At 42.6% G+C, this 23,709-nt stretch overlaps 1 protein-coding gene and 1 long non-coding RNA gene across 12 annotated transcripts in view; one reads left to right on the top strand and one right to left on the bottom strand.

Moving 5' to 3' along the window:
- FBXO25 (F-box protein 25) overlaps nucleotides 1–23,709 on the top strand; it is a 65,172-nt gene that overhangs the window by 29,221 nt on the left and 12,242 nt on the right. For all 11 annotated transcript variants that reach the window (XM_033177870.1, XM_033177922.1, XM_033177862.1 and 8 more), the window contains 3 exons: nucleotides 1,259–1,351; nucleotides 15,417–15,510; nucleotides 16,980–17,164. In XM_033177870.1, coding sequence (XP_033033761.1) covers nucleotides 1,259–1,351; nucleotides 15,417–15,510; nucleotides 16,980–17,164 — 372 coding nt within the window. The remainder of the gene's footprint in view (nucleotides 1–1,258; nucleotides 1,352–15,416; nucleotides 15,511–16,979; nucleotides 17,165–23,709) is intronic.
- LOC117063990 lies at nucleotides 1,348–23,387 on the bottom strand. Its single transcript, XR_004429205.1, has 4 exons — nucleotides 21,142–23,387; nucleotides 13,840–13,914; nucleotides 2,919–2,991; nucleotides 1,348–2,810 (listed from the first exon to the last, which is right to left on the bottom strand). It is a non-coding gene; the product is annotated as an uncharacterized LOC117063990 (long non-coding RNA).

The following is a 23,709-nucleotide window of genomic DNA, read 5'->3' as shown; positions in this document are numbered from 1 at the left end:
ACTCCAGCTGCTTTCTCTAGGACATCTCAAGTCACCTGTTTGGAATTTGAGATCGATCATCTCATGTTTTTTATTATTGTTCTCCAGCTTATTTACCTCTACAACTTTGAAATGAAAATCTGTAGATTTTAAATATTTCAAATATGGAGGATGGAAATGGAGTTTAAAATGACTTCTGAAACCTAATGTGCTAATCTATACAAACCAGTATAGGATAAGGGTATATCATGGAAGAAAAACATCTAAGAGAATAGCAGCAGTGTTTACAGTACTGAAAATAAATTGTTTCATTTTCTTCCTTTGGTTCTTGGACCTGTGGGTCTAATCACCAGTTTTTTTGGTGTTTTGGGTTCTTGGCATCCGTGCTTCCAGCCTGAAAGCTGCCCATGTTCACAACTAGCACTTGCCTTCAGCCCTCTCCATCCCAATGCTGGTTTTCAGAGGCACCTTCTTGCTGCCAAAGCGCCTCTCCCAGCTGTGATCCTTGTGGTTGAGCATACTTCCAACCTGGGCAGTGCATGCCTCCCCCGCAGAGAAATCCTGTGTTTCAACTGTATATTTATAACACCTACATCCTTACAATGCAGCTAAGCACATGATTTATGTATTTTTAGTTGCGTAGCCTAGAATAATACAGTTTTTTTTTGTGATCTTAGCCTTAACATCATCCACACCCCAGTTTGTCCCCAGCAAAACAAACCAGCAAGATTTTTAAAAAAATTTTCTATTATACTTTAAGTTCTAGGTTACATGTGCACAACGTGCAGGTTTGTTACATATGTATACATGTGCCATGTTGGTGTGCTGCACCCATTAACTCATCATTTACATTAGGTATATCTCCTAATGCTATCCCTTCCCCCTCCCCGCACCCCACAACAGGCCCCGGTGTGTGATGTTCCCCTTCCTGTGTCCAAGTGTTCTCATTGTTCGATTCCCACCTATGAGTGAGAACATGCAGTGTTTGGTTTTCTGTTCTGCAAACCAGCAAGATATTTAATATACATTTTTCTTTGTCATTACTTCAGCAGGTGGTAAAAAATGTCAGTTAACGGTGTCTCAGTTATACATAAACAGCTTAAATTATTAGCATTGCTATAATTTTACTATTCTCTCATCTAAATCTAATAAAATCAGTCTTCAGGATAAAAACAAATGTCCTTTGCCAAATTTTTTTTTAATTGCACAATTAATTGACATTAACTGCCAGTTGTTTTTGGCTGATTGACTAATTTTAACTTCTATGTTGCTCTTCCAGAGGCATGGCTATTGCACCTTGGGAGAGGCCTTTAATCGGTTAGACTTCTCAAGTGCAATTCAAGATATCCGAAGGTTCAATTATGTGGTCAAAGTAAGTGTTCTGTAACAAAAACTACTTTGATGACTCTTTTGAACAATTATATTTTGAAGATTGTAAGTGTACAATGTTTAAGATGCTTTTGGCAGCTTGAAGGTGTGCCTGTTTGCTGCGTGTAATCGAAAAACAGAAGGGAACAAGTTCAGGAGAAAACAGTGAGATTGGAGGATTTCTCCAGTGTTGGTGGCAGAGGTTGCAGAACCTCAGTGGGAGCAAACACTCATCTCTCTGTGGCTCTGTGGTTGCTGAGGATGCCACAAAGTGGTCCCCTGGGGGTTGCACCATGCATCTACGTACCGTGTCAGTGATAGATCGGTCATGGGATCTTTACCTGATGATTTCGCAAATGTTTTCTGCTTCACATTTTTCACAAAGAATGAGCCTTACGTCACAGAGGAAGAAGTAGCTAATAGAAAACAGGAATTTCATACAAAATAGATCTCCACAAAAACCTTATTGCATTAATGATCTCCTTTTGGAAGAAACTTTTATCTTGGGCCACACTCAGAAAGAAAGGATCATAGCCATATATTCCATTTATTGTTTGCTTTTGTCTAAAGATTAATTACTATGTGATTTATGCACCTTCATTCTATGGATAAAATAGAAGCTATAGTTTATGAAGCTATTAATTTTGTGTTTCTAATGGTTCTGTGAGACATTGGAGAATGTTTCTTTTAATTGCTTTTAGGCATTTAAAAGTGCTACTGGGAGGACAAAAAATTTAGGGAATTAAATAACTAAGTCTTAGATAATTTTATTTGTTATGTTTGGTTCTGAGCAGAATTTCCAGGGCTTCTTATGTAACTACTACTTACAACTCCTGTTGTGCTCCATTCTTCACTGAAGCCCAGCCAACACATGCAGGCTGGACTTACCCGGTGTTTTCTGAGTCCTTCTTTAGATATTTACACGCTGGCCAGCAGGGTGTTCTCGATAGGTACCTTTCTTGTAGACGATGAAACGCAGATTTGACTCAGCCTTGTGGAAATTTTCAAGACTTAAGTAGGCAGGAAAAACATCAGCAGAGAGGTCTGTTTAGCAGTAACTAGCTCTCCATGTAGCTCTCTGATAGTTCAGACCATACTGAGTTGCTTTATAGTAGCAATTCTTGACCATCTGTCTACATAAAAGGATTTAATTTTTGATGCGAGTGAGAGAGTAGGATGAGGCACAGGAGGAAGTCATTGGCTCCTGGTGATTTCTGTGCTGGGTGCCCTGCTCTGTCATCTTTGGTCACTGACTCTGGAGAAGGTGCGAGTGTTCTGTGCTTTGTCAGAGCAGGAGTCCATAGACCAGGGCCAGTATTTTATCAGTTTCAGTCATTTGAACGACTGCATGATTTTTTTTTGTCTGTGTACCACATACTACTATAATTTGCTGGGTAGCTTTTCTTCAAATTTACTTTTTTAAACAGAAATACCTACTTTAGCCTCATCCTAAACACTAATACCTGTGAAATGGTAAATTTTCTGTCGGTCATTTGTCTAATACATATAAAATAAATGCATAACTATAAAAATTAAAATGTGCTATGCACTCATGTACCAACTAAACTTACCTTGCAACCGTCTTGAGAAGGGCTGTGTTTCTCCAAACCACCTCTCAGAGGTGGAGCGAGGGAACTGGTGAGCCTAGGAAGCAAAAGGGCTGCATTGTTGCATGACTGTCCCAGCAGCCTCACAGGTCTGTGCATCTCTGTTGATTGCTGCCTTCCAAGCAGAGCCTTGCTTGGCTCATCTGTGCTCCTGCTCTGTGGGAATCCCACCTTCCCTCTCCTGCAGTCGCTCCAGACCTTTCACAAGTCCAGCAAAGTTACCTCTAAGTTACCTTTGTGACTATGGGAAAGCCTGAGCCTGTGTGTTGCCTTGGATTGAGGTCCTCCATGTCCCCATCCTAATTTTTGCCCTCCCTGGCCCATGCCAGTACCCTCTTCCGCTGGCTTTCTTTCAGTGTGTACTATTTTTTAACTTTATCATGTGCATTTATCATGCATGCTGTGCAGGTATTTGGTATTTGTTTGCTGTTTTAAATGTTTATAGCAACACTTACTACAACAACTGAGAGGATTCTCTTGCAGTTCTTCTAAATAATATGATTTTCCATAATTTAGGCTAAGTTGTCCATAATGTCACTCAGTATTATTAGAATACCTATAAACTAGAAATGTAGAAGCATTTTTTTGAAATGCTTGATAAAAGGTTTCCTTTTTTTCTAATGGCATTTAGTAATATCTGCCCTTAAGAATTTGTGTGCAAAACTTAATATGCATCTTTTTTTTTTTTTTTTTTTAAGGTGGAGTCTCACTCTGTTGCTCAGGGTGGAATGCAGTGGCATGATCTCTGCTTCCTGGGTTCAAGTGATTCTCCTGCCTCAGCCTCCTGAGTAGCTGGGATTACAGGCATGCACCATGATGCCTGGCTAATTCTTTTTTGTATTTTTAGTACAGATAGGGTTTCACCATGTTGGCCAGGCTGGTCTCAAACTCCTGACCTTAAGTGATCCACCTGCCTCAGCCTCCCAAAGTGCTGGGATTACAGGTGTGAGCCACCATGCCCAGCCTGTATCTTTCAACTAACATTTTGTTTTATGTAAAATCATTTTGTCCATCTAAACTTACGAATTTTAAACTGAGACTAATCAATGATTACTACATAGTCTTAGGATAAAAGCTAGTATAGAATATAGTGTTCAATTACAGATTGTTTCAGTTGTCAAAATAAAGGTAAGTAGTTTGGAATGGAAATTTCGTTTTTACTCTAATCTTTGAAGTTGAGTTTGAGCCAGGTGTGTTGTTGGAGGCATAAAATGGCCCCAGCTTTTGTTCACTGTCCAGGGGCAGATGCTCTTCACTCAAGGCAGGAGGAGCCCGTCAGTGTTGGCATCGCTGAGCACCTCCTGTGTGCAGATCAACGTACCTTGTATTTTCTAACTAATCCTTTCAAGAAACTTTGAAATCCAATTCTGTTCACACTCCCACCATGAAATCTTGTGTGCCAGCGATCACAGGGTTGTTGCAATACCAATGCAAGCCTACCTGGCTGGGACCTTGGCCTCGCCACCCCCATGATATCAGCAGCACTTCCCTGGCCCTCAGGTGTGCCAGTGGTCACGTGTTTAAGTTGTCTGCATCCCCATCCCAGTTGAGCCCAGGAGCAGGGGCTTGGTTTGTTCACTGCTGTTCACCCACTGCTGAAAATAACACCCCCTTTGTCAAAGTGGAGTAAGTGTGTCCCAGCTGCAGTGAGGAGCCGCACTTCCGTGAACTCGGAGGTGCCCAGCAAACCCAGGACGGCTGTAACACAGAGAGGGAGACCAGTACCCAAAAGCTGTCTGGAGGAAGTAGAACTGGGTCCTGAGCCTGTAGGTTAATGTGACTGTGGGTTTTACACATTTGTTGTCATTCCCTTGGAGTCCTGGGCTTGCTTATAGCACTGAGAAGAACAGCCTGCTCCCTCACCCCCCTGGCAGTCAGGAGGTGGCTTCTGACAGCCAGGCGCGAACAGCCCCAGGCTTGGGAGGTGCATGCAGGGCAGTGCACAGCATGAAAGCTTCCTGAAAGCTGCACGGTGTGCAACTGAAATTTATAAAAATGTTAAATATGCTGTGTTTGCTAAAGTACACACATCTGTAGGAAAAACGTTTTCAGAATCGTAAAGTTTATATATCTACTTTTAGTTATTTGGTAAATTATCTGAAGTACTTCATTCTCTGCCTATGGCTGGACCAGTCAGATAGTACATCCAGTGTCACATACTTTCAGGGGTAGAGTATTTTTAGTTTAGTATCTTGCCACCATTTATTTTTATGTTTTCATTTGCTTTAGATGTAGGCAAAGAGTCGGTCACTCTTGTCTTTATTCAAAAATTTCTGTGTCCCTGGGCGTTGCTCTGCCCCTCTGAGACTCCCCAGTCCTGTTTCCTTTAGCCCACCTGCTCCTCATGTCTGGAGATGGACTTCTGCTTCCCAGTATCCCAGGGATCTGTTAAATGGGGAAAAGTGGCCAGGTGCAGTGATTCATACCTGCAATCCCAGCACTTTGGAAGGCCGAGGCAGGAGGCCAGCCTGGGCAACATAGGGAGACCCTGTTTTTACAAATAATAATAAGCAAGTAAGGAAAGACATCTCAGGCTAGAATCTCTGGCTATATGAATATTTTTTTTTCAATTTTTTTCATAATTTCTACTAATGACTACTCCATAGCAGCAAGTTAATAGCAGCAGCCTCACAGCAGCGCATGGGAAAGATGCTCAGTGAGTGACCCTCTGCCCTCCCCGGTGTGGACTTGAGGGTGAGGCAGGGAGGGAGAGAGGCTCTGCAGCCACATGGCCGCTGTTGGAGTTCTGTCTCTTTCTTATTTATTTACTCAGGGATCTCAAGCATATGACTTCGTTATCTCATCCATAGTATCTAGTAGATTTTAGCATCTACGTCAGAGCACTGTTATGAAGATTAGATTATTCCATCATAGGAAGCTCTTAGAACAGTCTGTACTCTGTGTTAGCCACTATTTTTATTTTCTTTTGAGGAGGATGTAGGCAGAGGGATGACAGCTGCATGGAGATCCATTTATGACCCAAGAGGTAAAGATGAGAAAATGGGGCCCAGAGAGATGGGCTGAAGGTCACAATGGAATCAAGGACAGAGACCAAAAGTGCAGTCATCCTGACAGCCGTAAAGAGCTTTTTCATTAAGATGTCGTTTTCTAAGTCTGTAAACTTTGATTTTCCTCTCATGTAAATTAAGTGACTCTCTTAAATGTGTCATGACTTTTTTTTTTTTCCAATTTTTTTTTTTTTAATTATACTTTAAGTTCTGGGATACATGTACAGGATGTGCAGGTTTGTTACAGGTATACACATGCCATGGTGGTTTGCTGCACCCATCAACCTGTCATCTCCATTAGGTATTTCTCTTAATGCTATCCCTCCTCTAGTCCCCAAACCCCCGACAGGCCCTGGTGTGTGATGTTCCCCTCCCTGTGTCCATGTGTTGGCATTGTTCAACTGCCACTTATGAATAAGAACATGTGGTGTTTGGTTTTCTGTTCTTGTGTTAGTTTGCTGAGAATGATGGTTTCCAGCTTCATCCATGTCCTTGCAAAGGACATGAACTCATCTGTTTTTTATGACTGCATAGTATTCCATGGTGTATATGTGCCACATTTTCTTTATCCAGTCTATCACCGATGGGCATTTGGGTTGGTTCCAAGTCTTTGCTATTGTGAACAGTGCCGCAGTAAACATATGTGTGTGTGTGTCTTTATAGTAGAATGATTTATAATCTTTTCATCATGCTACCTGACTTCAGACTATATTACAAGGCTACAGTAACCAAAACAGCATGATACTGTTACCAAAAACAGACATATAGATCAATTGAACAGAACAGAGGCCTCAGAAATAACACCACACATCTACAACCATCTAATCTTTCACAATCCTGACAAAAACAAGCAGTGGGTAAAGGATTCGCTATTTAATAAATAGTGTTGGGAAAACTGGCTAGCCATATGCAGAAAACTGAAACTGGACCACTTCCTTACACCTTTTACAAAAATTAACTCAAGATGGATTAAAGACTTAAACATAAGACCTAAAACCACAAAAACCCTACAAGAAAACCTAGGCAATACCATTCAGGACATAGGCATGGGCAAAGACTTCATGACTAAAATACCAAAAGCAATGGCAACAAAAGCCAGAATTGACAAATGGGATCTAGTTAAACTAAAGAGCTTCTGCATAGCTAAAGAAACTATCATCAGAGTGAAGAGGCAACGTACAGAAAGGGAGAAAGTTTTTGCAATAGTCCATCTGACAAAGGGCTAATATCCAGAATCTACAAAGAACTTAAACAAATTTACAAGAAAAAAACAATCCCATCCAAAAGTGGGTAAAGGATATGAACGGACACTTCTCAAAAGAAGAAATTTATGCAGCCAACAAGCATATGAAAAAATGCTCATCACTGGTCATTAGAGAAATGCAAATCAAAACCACAGTGAGATACCATCTCAACACAAGTTAGAATGGCGATCATTAAAAAGTCAGGAAACAACAGATGCTGGAGAGGCCGTGGAGAAATAGGAACACTTTTACACTGTTGGTGGGAGTGTAAGTTCAACCGTTGTGGAGGACAGTGTGGTGATGATTCCTCAAGGATCTAGAACCAGAAATACCATTTGACCCAGCAATCCCATATGACATTTTAAAATAATGACCTGGTGAATTAGATGGAACTGTCAAAAAGGGCTGTCTTTAAAATTTCAGATCGTGTTGCCAATCAGGCTTTTGTTTGCTCTGGTGAGTGTTGTTGTAAGTGACACAATCCAATGCTGATTTATTGTTGTATAATAATTTATTCAGTAGGCCCTGCTATATCCCAAGCACCTGGCTAGTAGTAGGCACTTGTTATTCCTAAAATGAATGAATGACTGAGCATACAAACCAACTGTTGTATACGTAAATGTTTTCTAAGTTACTCCAATTATTTTTTTACCACAGTTAAACTCCTCCGTAAATTCTACTTGAAGAACTATTAAGATACTCCAAGATAATTACATTTTTGCTGATTGTTGTACTGAACCTACAGGTTGCTTTTCTGTTTTCTTCCTTCAAACAAACTGCATAGTCAGAAACAGAGGAAGTTATTTCCACTTTTTTTTTTTTTTTTTTGTATTTTTTTGAGACAGAGTTGCTTTGTCGCCCAGGCTGGAGTGCAGTGGCGTAATCTTGGCTTACTGCAACCTCCGACCCCCGGGTTCAAGAGATTCCCCTGCCTCAGCTTCCCGAGTAGCTGGGATTTCAGGCAGTTGCCACCACGCCCGGTTAATTTTTGTATTTTTAGTAGAGAGGGGGTTTTGCCATATGGGTCAGGCTGGTCTCGAACTCCTGACCTCAGGTGATCTGGCTGCCTCAGCCTCCCAATGTGCTGGGATTACAGGCGTGAGCCACTGCGCCCGGCCTATTTCCACTTTATAAAAAGATTCTACACAAAGATGCCCTCTAATTTCCTAAGTTAGCAGGACTTGACTTACACAGAAAAAGATATGTTTACATATATATTTTTCAATTTTCCTAATTGTTGATTCAAGAATTGGTTGTAGGCTATTTAATTCCAGGTACCTCCTATAATTGCCCCCTTAAAAATGCCAGATTAAAGTGTATTAACAAAGTATGTTAATGCTCCTAAGAACAGATTTGTTAAAGGAAGTCCAAGAAATGACGGTGTTGTCACCATTCAGAAATGTCCATTTCCATTGAAGGAAGTGCTGCTCGGCTCGTCCGAGAGTCTGACCTCAGTTGAATTAAATTTGACCTTGTAGCTCTGATGTTTTTAAGAAAAATTGAACATAAATTGCTGACGATGGTGGATAGGTGGTGTCAGGCAGTTTGAGCACACTGGGAATATAAGGCTCCTCATTAGATGGCATGCCAAAAAGAGCTTGTTCTCCAGGCAAATATCCAAATTATATTGGCAGCTTGAAATGCTGGTATTAATAGTACTCTGTAAGTATCCACTGCCATCTTCGTTTTTCTTTAATTCTCACCATATTTATCCTATCAACAAGATAATTTGTAGAGTATGACTAAACGCAGCAACTAAGAATGCTTTTACCAAAATAAAATTATATGTTGTGTAACAGTTCAGTTTCAGATGAAGAAGCAGTCTTTCTGCCAGTGCTAGAAGTCAGTGAACATTTGACAGAAAGTCAAAATGGTTCCCAAGAAAGCAGAGAAAAGGGACAACCCCCAAAATAGAATCACCTCTCACAGACCACTGCTTGAGCAACGTGTGAGTTGTAGGAGGGGCGCTGGTTCCTAAGCCTGAAGTGGAGGACATGTTTCAATCCAGCCGGCATGAGGTTGTGGTGTGGTGCTTCCTTTCCTCGGGGCAGGGGCAGGCAGGCAGTCCACACATTGCTAAAGGACTGGAGGAAAGTGGCTGGAGCTTCCAGAGAATTGATGAAAACTACAAAGTCTGCATGGTTCTGCATTGGCTCGCTAGATTACATCCCTTTTTTGTAAAAGACAATAAACTTAAGAAGTCTTTTTAAAATTAGATAATCAAAGTTGAGATCACTGAGGGCTGTTCCAGGTTATTAATTCTGTCTGGCACACACACTAGATGGGAAGCAGCAGAGCAGGAAGGCACAAGCACGGATTGTGGGATCCCCCTGCTCTCCAGGTCTGGCCTCTCCCTCCTCAGTGATGTGGCCTTAGGGCCAGCTTCTTCTCTCCCTGCCTCAGTTTTCTCATCTGTAGAGCGGGGATAATAGTAAGACCTACCTCACAGGGGCATTACCGGCATCAGAAGGGCATCAGCTACTTCAGATGGTGCCTTTATAATAATCACTCAGTAAATGCTTACAGTTAAATATAAATCTAAAGGAACCCAAAGGTGAAGACTGAGCAAAGTTGATTTGGTCTGCCCAGTGAAGAATACTTTCTGTGTTCTGTAGTAAGGCTGACTTTAAAAATAGAGGTCGTGGACATTGTTTCTCTTCCCTTCCCCATGTACATGAGGCCCTTCAGGATCACAGGCACACATGCGGTGCCAGTTTGCTCCCAGATCCAAGAGTGTTCAGGAATGGACCTTGAATTTCAAATAGCTGTGATTTTATTTAACTTTATCGAATTCTAGTTTTATTATATTATCACCAGAGAGCTTGGCCTTTAAGATCTCTAATTCTTTGAAATGATTAAGTTTTCCTTTGTGGACTTCTTTGTAATTGATTTTTATAAAGATTCTATTGATGTGTGAGAAAAATACAGATTCTCTATTTGAAGGGTGTGCTTTCTTTCTGTTTATCTAATTCTTCCACATCTTTACTTGTTTAGAATTGTCAGATTTGAGGAGATATGCAGTCATGCACCACATAACGGGGTTTTGGTCAGTGACCGACCGCGTGTAGTGTGGTGGCCACATAAGATTATTTCCTATTTTTACTGTACCTTTCCTGTGGTTAGATAGATTTAGATACATAGATACTTGCCATTATGTTACAATTGCTGTTCAGTGCATGAACATGTTGTCTAAGGTCTGTGGTCTAGCTGTGTAGGTGTTGTGTAATACACTCTGTGATGTTCACACAGTGACAAAATTACCAACAATGTGTTTCTCAGATTGTAACCCCCTTGTTAAGCGACCCATGACTATAAAAAACTTCCTACAGTATTTGTGTTTTTAACAAATATTCATTAAATTCCCAACAGACTCTGCTTTATAGCTAATTAGAGGCTTGTGAATGATGATGGTTTCTTTGTTAAATGTCTTTTGCTGTGTTATCTTAATTACCATTTTAACCGGAAATGCAATCTTTTCAACTATGAACACAGCCCTTCTTACCTCTATGCTTACGTATGCCTGGTGGTGTCCATTTTGTAGTCCTGTGTGTGTAACTAGTCTAAACTGACCGTGCTTCTGAAGGATCAGAAGGCTAATCCCATGCCTTCTGTTGATGAGTTCAGTCTTTTTAAAAGGAATTTTAAAACATGATATTAGAGAAATGTAGAAAACTTACTTCGATGATGGGAGAGGGGTGGTCGGGAAGGCTTACCTCCCAGGGGACATGTGTTCTCTGTTCCTGGTATTTCCTCCCCTAGTGGAGCAGCAGGTCCAAAACCAAATGTCTCCAGGGTCCTTTTCACTTTTTAAAATTACTGAGGACCCCAAAGAGATTTGGGTCATGTGAGTTATATCTATTAATGTTTGCCACATTAGAAATTAAAATAATTTTTAAAATATTTCTGCATTTATTTAAAAGTAAGGATTGGGCTGAGTGCAGTGGCTCACACCTGTAATCCCAGCCTTTGGGAAGCCGAGGTGGTCGGATCATCTGAGATCAGGAGTTTGAGACCATCCCGGCCAACATGGTGAAACCTGTCTCTACTGAAAATACAGAACTTAGCCAGGCATACAGAAAATTACCCAGGCATGGTGGCACGCACCTGTAATCCTAGCTACTTGGGAAGCTGAGGCTGGAGAATCGCTTGAACCCAGGAAGCAGAGGTTCAGTAAGCCGAGATCACGCCATTGCACTCCAGCCTAGGGGACAAGAGTGAAACTCCGTCTTAAAAAAAAAACCAAAAACCAGAGGACTATCTCACACCTTGGCACACCCTCCTGGTGTCTGATGTGATGGAGGGGATTATTCCTCATCTCTGCTCCTGAGTTCAGTCTTCTGTAATGTAGCATCTTGGGGCCTCTGGAGCACTTTACTGCACACTAACGAATGTGAGGGTAGAAAAGGAAAATCCTATCTTAGTGAAACTGTGGAAATAGTTTAGACCTTGGGCTCCCTTAAGAGGCCCCTAGACGATGCTTTGGGAACCGTGGTGGTAGAACTGTCTCCCAGATTCCCTCTGCCCTGACCCCTCTTATTGGTGAGAAACAGACATGTGTAACTCTTCTTTTTTCCTTTGAGGAATAAAAGATACTTGTACATTTTCATCTGTTTCTTTCATGTCTTCAGTGTTGTAGGGCAAGAAGCCTATCTGGGGAGGCTTTGGTTATTAAGCAATGCTTAGGGCTTGCTGGCATCATCTCAGTCTAGGATTCAGATTAGGAAGTCCATTGCTGTGTGAATCTGAATCGCATCCGCCAGTCCAGCTATTATTAGCAATAATGCAGATAATAATGCTGATAACCTCAGTTGGCCTGAATCCTTTGTCTCTAAATTGATTCTAAAGTGAGGCAGGGAAAAGGGGTGCTATTCAACATTAAAACAAGGAAGAAATTCAATAACAATATTCAGTTAATTTGAAAAGATAAAGGAACAGGATTGAAACTTTAACAATGGTCTTCTCAGCTTTACTTGGCGTAACCTGATCTTATCTCTGGCCAGTGCCCTCAACTGGTGTATTTTAGTGTAAGATATTTTTATGTAAATATGTTAGAAATCACAGAATGTTTTCCCCCCAAAGATTATCATGTAATTGTCACATTTATAATGTTATTTGGGACTGAGTATATGACTTAGTGATTGCTCATTCTGGAAATCAAGAAAGGCTGGAAGAGTTGGAAGGAAGGGATGAAAAACTCCGTTTTCAGAGAAACGAGGCAGATGCAATTCACAGACTCTAAAATGTGCATGAAGCTTACCAAAAGTAGCTAAGCTTGGGCAGCAATCGTATAGGCAGAACTGAGCAGAAGGGCTCAGGCTAACAAAAGCACTTGTCAGGGCCCGGTCTAGAAGATGAGCCCCACATGCCCTGTGCACTGAGAGCCTAAGTCGCAGATGTTCAACTCCAGCTTGCAGAGTGCAGAAGTTTCAGGCAGGACCACTGACAGCAAAGGGCTTCCCGGATCCAGTTTTACTCAGAGATATGGGCTGGGGGGTCACCCAGGGATTCACATACATGCAGGTAGCAGCTGGGGGTCAGAGCGCTGGAACTGGGAAGGCTGAAAGCTGCCGTTCCGCCTACCCTGAGGGCCTCTGCAAAACAGGCACCTTGGAAGTTCCACCTCACTCTGAAATGCCTGTTAGAGAAGAAGGTGATGTCACTGCATGGATATTCTCTAAGGAAATTGTGGGAAATGTGTCTGTGAAGCAGGATGGAATCATGACCAGACAGTTCATCATGAATGAAAAAAAAACCAGGAAACTCACGAAGCAGTTCTGTAGCAGAAGATCCCAGTGCAGGAATGCCACAAAACAGAAAAGAGATTTTAATGAGGTTGAGTATCCCTTATCCCAAATGCTTAGAACTGGAAGTGGTTTAGATTTTGGATTTTTTCAGATTTTGGAATATTTACATATACATTATGAGATATCTTGGGGCTGGGATACAAGTCTAAATTTGGAATTCATGTATGTTTCACATACACCTTATATACATAACCTGAAGGTAATTTTATATAGTATTTTTAATATTGTGCAGCCCTCACCTGAGGTCAAGTATGGAATTTTCCACTTGTCAGTGCTCAGAAAGTTCCAGAGTTTGGAGGATTCTGGATTTTGGAATTAGGGATGCTCAACCTGTATAACCAAGTGAGACAGCAGGAGACAAAGCCAAGTTGGCAGAAGGAAGATGGCATCTGCCGGGAGAACCACCACAGAGGCAAAGGTGGGATTGGAAGGGCCCAGGAGAAAACAGATGTTTTGGGAAACACAAAAAAAGGTGATGGAAATAGTACGAATGAGAAAATTAATAAGAATGAAACCATAATCATGAGTTTAAAAGGAACTAGAAAGAAAATTACAGCTGTAAAGAACAGGGAAAGGGGTTCCAGCATATTTATCATTGGAATCTTCAAACAGGAAAACAAAACAAAAGGACAGAACAAATATTTAAGGATAATGTTCAGGAAAATTCTGCTCAGGTAAAAATAGATGGAAGCGTACATTGTGGGAGGGCAAATTTTATGCTGGGGAAGGTTGAGAACAGGTCATGAGTGTGCCAGATCCTACAGGAATTATTAAACTCTGAAGATGAGGCAAGAACCTACCAATGGGTAAACAACGTGTCATCTCTTACCAAGGGAAAAGATCAAGGTGGCTTCAAATTTCTCCAAATTCTTCAGATAGTGGAGTCATCCTTGCTTATGGGATCCTGCAGGAAGAAAGGATGGCCCATGAATTTTATGTCCAGTCAAACTGTCTTTTGTAGCCAGGCTGCAAACAAACAGTATTGATCATGTGAGAACTCAGGGAATACTTACTGTTTTCATGAGCATTTCTGGCTAGAGAAACAATGTCCATCAGACTGGATGTCAGTGAATCTCCACAGCATCAGCTGTGTGGCTGAGGGTGGTGGAGCAGAGAGTGAGTGGAAGGCAGAGGAGAAAAGGTCAGTGGTTAGAGATTTGTTGACTATCTCACCTGTAATCACAGGGAGGCACTAAGATGTCTTTCACGAAAATCAAGTTGTACAGGAGAGGGATGGAAGGAAGGAGCAAGATGAATGGCAGTTTTATCACAGTGTGGAACAGGAAACTAACAACGCTAAGACGTGTTATATGAGGATTCCACAGGAGAGGGAATTACGTAGAGTTAAAATTCCAAAAGTAACCCCTAGGACAAAGTAGTGCCAACATTTCTAAGTTTCAGAAGAACTACAGAGAGAACGAACACTTTTTCAAAAAAAGCTACAAAAACATGTCATAAAATTAAGACCAAACATGTTGTATCTATACATGTAAACACATAACCTTATACACATAACCTGAAGGCTGGTAAAAGATTTCAGATTGGATCAAAGAGTGAAACCCAACTCCAAGTTGTATGTAAGAAGCACACCTAAAACAGTGATTTATAAAAGCTGAAAATAAAAGAATGAAAAGATATATTAGGCAAAAATAAAAAATAAAGTGGGACAAAAAGCATTAAAGGAAAGTGGCAGCCCACTTTTTCCTGCCATGATACACATCAGAGTAGGGGCAGCTGGAAGAGCAGAGCGTCCCAGGAGGGCTTTGGTCGTCATTCTCACAGGAGACCTCTGCTTCACAGGTCCTGTCACAGGGATTTGTTACTGTGGCTTCCTAGAATACAAATTCTACAGTATTTTATTTTAATGCAATTTATTTGCTATTTGATAATGAGTTTTTAAATACAAAATGCTATTTAATAATGAGTTTGGTGGTGTTTTTCCTTTTTAATTTCTACATGGAAGGGCTGTTTGATTTTCTGATTGTCTGTTCAGCAAACAACTGCGAGTGTGGGCTTAGGATGTGAAAATATTTGTTAGTGCCCAACCATTCATTCTAGCCTCTTTCTGGTATGCCCTTGTGCTACAGAGACTGGAACGCTAAAAGCTCCATTTCAGACTCTTGCAGCCTGGGCTCTGGGAGGAGATATGCTTCCACTAAGTAAATGAATGCCTGCAAGACTAGAAGACAGAGTTGCAGGCCGCGGCTGCCTCAGCTCCCTTGTATGAAGGTCTCTTCAGGTTTGCACGGGTAGTGACTGTTTCCTGTACCCGGACTCTGATACAGTGGCTTAATTTAGGATGGCATGTTAGAAATCTCCATGCACGTGTGTTATATCGCTGTGGTTTATAATTCCATATTAAATAGATTTATATATTGCTCAGCTTTTTTTTGTCTTTCCTTTAAGCTATTGCAGCTAATTGCAAAATCCCAGTTAACTTCATTGAGTGGTGTGGCACAAAAGAATTACTTCAACATTTTGGATAAAATCGTTCAAAAGGGTAAGATGATCACTGTATTTTTAATACTCTAAATCTTAATTAGAAATTTGGTGCAGGCCGGGCACGGTGGCTCAAGCCTGTAATCCCAGTACTTTGGGAGGCCGAGGCGGGCGGATCACGAGGTCAGGAGATCGAGACCATCCTGGCTAACACGGTGAAACCCCGTCTCTACTAAAAATACAAGAAAATTAGCCGGGCGTGGTGGCGGGCACCTATAGTCCCAGTTACTCAGGAGGCTGAGGCAGGAGAATGGCGTGAACCCGGGGGGACGGAGCTTGCAGTGAGCCGAGATCGCGCCACTCACTCCAGCCTGGGGCACAGAGCAAGACTCTGTCTCAAAAAAAAAAAAAAAAGGAAATTTGGTGCAACGAGATGGGATTTTTCTTTGATCTTTACCTAGTACACATGCTGTCAAAAACAGTCATGTAAATAATGTGATAACATCAGAAATACAGGTCATCCCTCTAGTTCCCAGTGTTCTGTTACTGCTGTTTACTTTTTTAAAGTTGCTTTTGCATACAAAGCGATATACTAGGAAAAATAACTAATCCCAGAACTTAAAAAAGCTGTTTTACCTTTTCATGGTTTTAGCTAATCATAGTTCATTTTAGATGTATGCTTCCAAAATTAGCAGGATTGTGACTTACTCACTTAGGCATCAGATAAGCCAGTAATTTTCTTTTTAATTAGCTTGCCTTGGTAAGTTACTGGCTGTTAGTAAGTGGAACTTTAAATTTTACACCATGACTTTATACATACATAGGAATATATGACTCTATATTTAAGCCACTTCAAAGTAGCCACTTTATGATAAGTACAAAAGAAAGTATAAACTAACCATTTTAAAGGCAAAATTGTAGACCCAACTGAAAATTTATCAGATAAAATTTTAAAGTTTTAAAAAATGTCATATTTGTGATATCTCAAAAATGATGTCACTTTTCGGTTGCAGTGAAATTACATCTTTTTTATTGTGCTAAAATACACATAACATAAAATTTACCATTTTAGCAGTTTTTAAGCATCCAGTTCATTGGCGTTAAGTACATGTATATTACTGTGCACCCATCACCACCATTCATCTCCAGAACCTCTTCATTGTCCCAAACTGAAACTCTTGTCTCCTTAAACACTGAGTGCCATTCCTCCTCCCTGCCAGCCCCTGGTAATTATCATTCTACTTTCTGTCTCTATGAATTTGACTACTCTAGGTGCCTCATATAAGTGGAGTTATATATTTGTCCTTTTGTAACTAGCTTATTTCACTTTGCGTAATGTCTTCAGGGTTCATCCATGCTGACTATGTGTCAGAATTTCCCTCCTGTTTTAGACTGAATAATATTCTATTCATGTATAGATCACACACTGTTTGTTCATCTATCAGTGGACATTTGGGTTGTGAAACCAGATTGTTTTTGAAAGTGTTGCTTAACTGTGTCAATCCATAGTTTTATTTTTATGTATTCCAGTTCTTGATGACCACCACAATCCTCGCTTAATCAAAGATCTTCTGCAAGACCTAAGCTCTACCCTCTGCATTCTGATTAGAGGAGTAGGGAAGTCTGTATTAGTGGGAAACATCAACATTTGGATTTGCCGATTAGAAACTATTCTCGCCTGGCAACAGCAGCTACAGGATCTTCAGATGACTAAGGTATAAATATCTCGGCATAAGAGTTACTACACTCTGTTTTTGTATTACGAAAGTTGTTATCTTTTCTAAGCATACATGAAAGACTGCTATAGCTTTTTGAAAGATTTTCTAATGCTTTCCTAAGTATTCATTAAATTGTTTTAAAACAGAAAAGGACCAAAGACCCCTAATGGCTTATAATTGCTATTGGAAAGGCAGTGGGAATAGCAGTCATTAAACCAGGCTGATCCTGTGGGTGATTAGATATAAACAAATTTACCTTCATGGGAAATTGAATATTTCAGTTATTAGAATAACATTCAGTAAATTAAGGCTAAATTGTATTGCCAGTAATTCTCTATTTATTTAGTTGTTGCTTCTCCCGAGTTAGTAATTTTTTGTCTTCTTCCTTACTGTCTTTTTTGGGGATGTGTTTATAGTTCTTGGCAACAATGAACAAGGCCAAAAGAAGTTGGTGCAAATCACGTCAGTTGTGTTTGATATTTTTTCTTAATTCTGGTAACTAGTTTCAGCAAGAAAAATGTTCACACCAGTGCCTCAGGTATTTACATAGTGTTTTATTTAACTCTAGTACTAATAAGAAAAAGAATAAACTGAAGATATATCTTAGTGGTGTGACTTATGTAGCCTTAGTGGTATAAATGATTCTGCAGATTGTACTGGGAGGGTCATAGGTAACCTTTTATCATAGCACCCCAGGTTCCACATAAAGGAATGGTTTTCAAGTGCCCTTCAAATGCCTTAACTTTTGGCTGTTTATTTGCCATCTGAATATGGGACTTAAAAAAGAGTGATGATTGCCTCGTTTTGAGTCTGAAATTATCATTAATAATGTAACATTCAGCGTGGGTAAGAGTTAAGCAAGTTTGTTATAAACGTTGGACTCTGTTCAGTTGTCTTGGTGTGACCCTATAGTCGTTCAGAGCTTTGCACAGGCTGGCTCTTCACTGCCTCTTTTACTGCGTTCCCCATGCATAGGTGAGTTGTACTAAAAGTCCATCTGTAAGACATGCATGGCACGGGTTTGCTGTAGAAGTCCTGACATGAGTGGCCAGGCCACATGGCCAAAGTCCCCTTTCTCCTGATGAGATGGATCCATGGTAGTGATGTCCAGCAGGTGACCTTCTCGGGGAGAGAATAGGGTGTGTCCTTGTCCATGGTGGGTTTTCATGGTCAGGATCCCAAGGAAGGGGGTGTTTGGGAAAGGCCAGGAAGCAGCCTTTCTGGTCTGGCTGGGAAGTTCCAGGTGGGATTAGTGGCTCTCCATTCTTTGGAGAGAGATGTGGAGCCAGTGGGGAGATGTGGACCAGTGGAGACAACAACAAAGCTCCAAGGATTGGGCCACACCTCACCAAGAGGAGAGAAAGGAGAAAGCAAGGGAGAAGCTTGCGTCTTTGACTGGGTGGGCCGAGACAGAGCAGGAAGGCACAGCTGTATGCTGAGCTTCCTTCTGGATCTTCCTTCTGTTCATACTACCTGGGAAGAGGCATGGGCTGAGGGATAACAGAAGTGCATGTGGCCCCAGCTTGACCCACTCAGGGCTACCCATAGCCAGTGAAGGAAGACACTCTGCTTTTGGCCTGGGATGGTTCCCACAGCCCTGGTAGGCAGAGCACACTCACATGGCAATACCTCTCTGCCTCAGCACAGAAGGATAGGTGTTACCATAGTGCCATTTTGATCAAGTGGGAAAAATAAGGCACAAGAATGAAATTAATGATTAATCTTTGAGGAACAAGAAAGCAATGATAACACAAAGGTGCCAGTTTTCGTCATGTCCGCTCAAGTCTTATCATCAAAGACCTTGAACTGGTTTCTTTTGTCTCATTAATGGTTGCATGCTGCCTGGCATCTCTTCACCTCAGTCCCTGAGTGCTCTCTGAAGCAGGAAGCTTGGCATGTGCCTCTGTGAGGATCTTGGCTTCTGGACCCTGTGCCCTGCTTCCAGCCTCGAGGAGGGTCAGGTTCCTTTGTAGGAGTTGGCCAGAGGAGTTTTACCTCTCTGAGAATGTTACTTGAAACCAGTGGAAAGAGCACTTTACCAACTCAGTTAACTGAGCTGCATTTGTGGATGCCAGACTCAGTCAGCCAAATTGGTCTGAGGCTGCTTAAGGTAAAGATCTGGTCTCCTGACCTGCCGGCTGATGCTGAATTGCTACCTCACACTTACTCATGTGAATTTTGAGGTGACTCGAGCAGATGGGGTTAGAACAGAGCAGCTGAGAGCCTTCCCGGATCCCTGACAATGGAAGTCCAAGCACACCGCCTGAAGTTCCGCCATGTCAGCCTCACAGGATACAGGGACCAGCTTTCTCCAGTGAGCTGACAGTCGTCTTTGTCTTCTAGATTATCCCAACAAGAAACACCTTGACACCTCTGGCCAGGCGCAGTGGCTCACACCTGTAATCCCAGCCACTCTGGGAGGCCAAGGCGGGTGGATTGCCTAAGGTCAGGAGTTGGAGAGCAGCCTAGCTAACGTGGTGAAACCCTGTCTTTACTAAAAATACAAAAAGTAGCCGGGTGTGGTGGCAGGCACCTGTAGTCCCAGCTACTCAGGAGGCTGGGGCAGGAGAATTGCTTGAACCTGGGAGGTGGAGGTTGCAGTGAGCTGAGATCGTGCCATTGCACTCCAGCATGGGCAACGAGAGTGAAACTCCGTCTCAAAAAAGAAATACCTCGACGCCCCTTAAATCTAAATTCTCATAGTCCCAAAAGTAAGCAGAAATGTAGTATATATTATGTTGAAAAGCTCCTAAGAACATCAGAAATTTTTTTCTTGAAAAACAAATATACTTTGCGTTTAAGCTGCATTTGAAGATATGGCAGTGCTGATGAATTGGAAGTGCTTTCATGTGCACATCTCTGTGACTCAGTCAGAGTGGACACACAGGTATGTGTTCACATGCTTCCTCACCCAGTCAGCACTTCCTGGATGCCCCCATGTGCTTGCTAGGCCCATCGGAGGTGGGACACATGGATCAGCAGGCGTGGCCTTTAGCGTGGGTTGTCCGAGGGCCCAGGGAGGTGAGCCCATGATGAGTCACAGAACTCGGTGAGTTATAACAGATATGCACACAGGGCTGTTGACATTACATTGGTTCACTAGTGATGTGATGTTTTAGGTAGAGCTTGAAGAATGGGCCAGGTACAGTGGCTCACACCAGTAGTCCCAGAACCTTGGGAGGCCAAGGCGGGCGGATCACAAGGTCAGGAGATAAGAGACCATCCTGGCTAACACAGTGAAACCCCGTCTCTACTAAAAATACAAAAAATTAGCCAGGCATAGTGGCGGGCACCTGTAGTCCGAGCTACTTGGGAGGCTGAGGCAGGAGAATCGCTTGAACCCAGAAGGCGGAGGTTGCAGTGAATGGAGATCACACCACTGCACTCCAGCCTGGGCGACAGAGCGAGACTCCATCTCAAAAAAAAAAAAAAAAAAAAACAAGAATGAGGGGAAAGTGTCCAGGTGGTGGCCTGTTGGTCAGTGCTTAACAACTGGCTCTCCAGGGGCAAGAGGTTTGATTTGTAGCATTAGTCACTTTTCCACTATGACTGACTTCAAGCCACCAACGAAAAGTAAACTGGCTAACAAAATTCCCAGAAGTTGCAGAGTTGACTCCTGTGAGAATGTATGGGAACTTCCGCATCTAGGCGCTGATAAGAGTGTGGTATGCCAAATGTGTGTACTGCTTGGAAGAAGGTGCAGGGTATTAGGATCAGATTCACGCCTTTATGGGCATTGCAGAGTGTTTGCTGCTCTCTGCCAAGGGTCATTGAAAGGTCCATGTTTAGAGGTACCCCTTCAGTGCCAGGCAGGGACCAGCCAGGTTGGAGGGAAGCAAACCCTCATTGCATTCATGAGGAATGACAGTTAAATGGGAAGGATGAACTTGGGGATACTTTAGCAAAAGACTAGACTGGTGACTTTGAAGTGGGTGCGAGGGAAAGAAGAATTGAGGGAGACTTCAGTTACTCACCACGTAGTGAGGGGATGGGCCTCCCATGGAGAAGGGCAGAGCAGTTGGGAACACGGACTTGGGACCAGGCAGACTGGGCTCGAGGCTGGACCCTGATCGAAGCTGGACCCCGATCTTGGGCAAGCCCGTCAACTCATCTGTATCTCTTGTTTTTTTCTGTGTAAAATAGAATGATAATAGCAACACAAGTTTCTGTTAGCAGAAGTGCTTCCACAGAGAAATGGGAATCATTAACAGTCGCATGTAATAGCTGAGACTATCCTAAAGCAAGAGAAGCAGACAGCAGCATCGTTTCTTCCTTCCATTGTGGTGTAGGTGTGAGAGATTTCATAATGGCAGAGAGCATGTAGCTAATCAGTGGAGGAGGTGTGGCAAAAAACGCAGCAGGATTTCTGACATGTTCAGCAAGACTTTTGTGCCTTGTCACATTTCGAGATTTCGTTTGGATGAGAAGTGCTGGCATTTCTGCTACACCCTCTTGTTATAGCCATTAACAGGGCTGTAAAACCAGACTCTGCCAGAAATCCCAAATGCCGAGTTGTCACACCAGACTCTATAACTCTACTAATCCAGGATTTTTTTCTTTGTACTACCTTCATACCACCACTTCATACTCCCTTTAAACTTTGTAATTTTAGCAGCAGAATATTTGTAAACTCCTGTCTGCTACAGAAATTTTTCTCAATAGGAATTAGAATGAAGCACCTGGAAGACATAATTCTTGTGAGAGTGTTAGACTTTTAGTTGGGGGTTAATTTACATGCACGTTATAGTTTTGTTTTGTTTTGTTTTTGTTTTTGAGATAGGGTCTTGTTCTGTCGCCCAGGCTGGAGGGCAGTGGTTCAGTCATAGCTCACTACAGGCTTTAACTCCTGGGCTCAGGTGATCCTCCCACCTCAGCCTCCTGGGTTGCTGGGATTATAGGTGTGAGCCACCCAGCCTGGCCATTTTCTCTTTTCTATGTGCTCTCTGCCATATGCTAGATAATAAAGATGGAAGGATGGGCTAAGACTTGAATCAAATGTGTCAGACTCATCAGTAATGAACAAAGAAGTTTGCTGAGAGCCTGCGGGCACCATGCTGGCTCCTGGGGAAGTGATATCTCTTGCACTGTGCAGCTCCATAGCCTACAACAGGGTGCAGTGGTGCAGTCCATGAAAGCTTCATGATTATGTCCAGAATGTTAGAGCACTTCACAAACTGTCAAGCAGTGTTGAGGCCCCGCTCGTGTCTGGCAGATGCATAGTGTGCTTGATGAGGTGAAGGCTGGAGTGCATCACTGGCGGTCCATCCTCGTGCTGCCCACTGGGATGCACGAGAAGCGCCCTGCAGCAGTTTCCATTCTGAAGTCCTAGGAAGTTGCTTCCATCGCGAGGGCATTATAGGGGAGCAGGAGAAGAAAATGGGGTGTCAAGGCACGGGTGCCCCAGTCACCTCTCCCTACACTCCACTGTCCACAGAGGTCAGGCAATTTCAAGAACCAAACTCATGGAATTAGCTCATTCTAGCCAAAAATAGATGGTCACTGTGCTTTGTATGCAGCAGGATTATAGAAGGGCATGACACATCAGAAGGAAGCCAGCTCTCCCTGTGGCCAAGTACATATATCAACCTATTGGGAACAAAAGAAAAATACGAATCAGAAGCTCACGGGTGAGCAGACTGAGGTCAGGAACCGAGGCGGGACCAGGTAGTCTCTGTCCTGCCCAAACAAACAGCCAGAACCCCACTGTCAGGAAGAGGTGCTTTTAGTGAGAATGAAGGGAATCATTTAGATACAACTGAGGCCTGAAAAGTCTGAAACAGTATGAGCTCAATCCACAGCTTTCTCAGGTCAACCTCAGAGCAGAGGTTAATTTTTGAACTGATTGAGCCCACTTCTCGGGGCCAGGGACAGCCACCCTTCCTCAGCTGGCGCGTGCACACACGTGTGTCTTCTGAGGGCAGATGCGTTGCATTTACTCTGGTGTGTGATGGGGAGAAATGGTTTGTAAACTTGAAGTCATAGAAATATAAAGCTGGAAGGTTGGGGGATGTTGGACAGAGGGTGAAAGGTTTCTGTAGTGCAGGAGGAGTCCACTCTGGAGGTTGTCTACACAGCATGATGACTGCAGTTAATAATTATACATCCTTCACTTCAGATTTGCTAAGAGTAGATCTTAAATGTTCTCACCACAAAAATAAAAGGATTATGACTTGAGGTGACAGACAGCGAGCTGGGCTATGGCCACTGGTTCATAACGCATACAAGCACAGAACACCATGTGCTGCCAGTATAGACAGATTCCATTCATCACTTACACCTCAATAAAGAAAAACACCCCACAAAGCTAGAAGGGGCTTTGCAGATGATGTGGTCAGCCTCCCTCATCACTGGGGTGACCAGCTGTGACCCATCCAGGCCACCCAGACAGTGGTGTGGCGCAGGCCCTGCCCCCTGCTGGTGATGGGTGTCATGTTGCCCTCGTGGTGCGTTGGACTCATCTGGGCAGCAGTGCCACATCTGCAGACCCTGCTCTTCTCCAGGTGTGTATCGATGCCATAGAGGAGTACTGACCTCCTGATGCT

The sequence above is a fragment of the Trachypithecus francoisi genome, unplaced genomic scaffold, assembly GCF_009764315.1.
Source record: "Trachypithecus francoisi isolate TF-2019V2 unplaced genomic scaffold, Tfra_2.0 Contig01558, whole genome shotgun sequence".
NCBI lineage: Eukaryota > Metazoa > Chordata > Mammalia > Primates > Cercopithecidae > Trachypithecus > Trachypithecus francoisi.
This window is presented reverse-complemented; position numbering and strand designations above follow the sequence as displayed.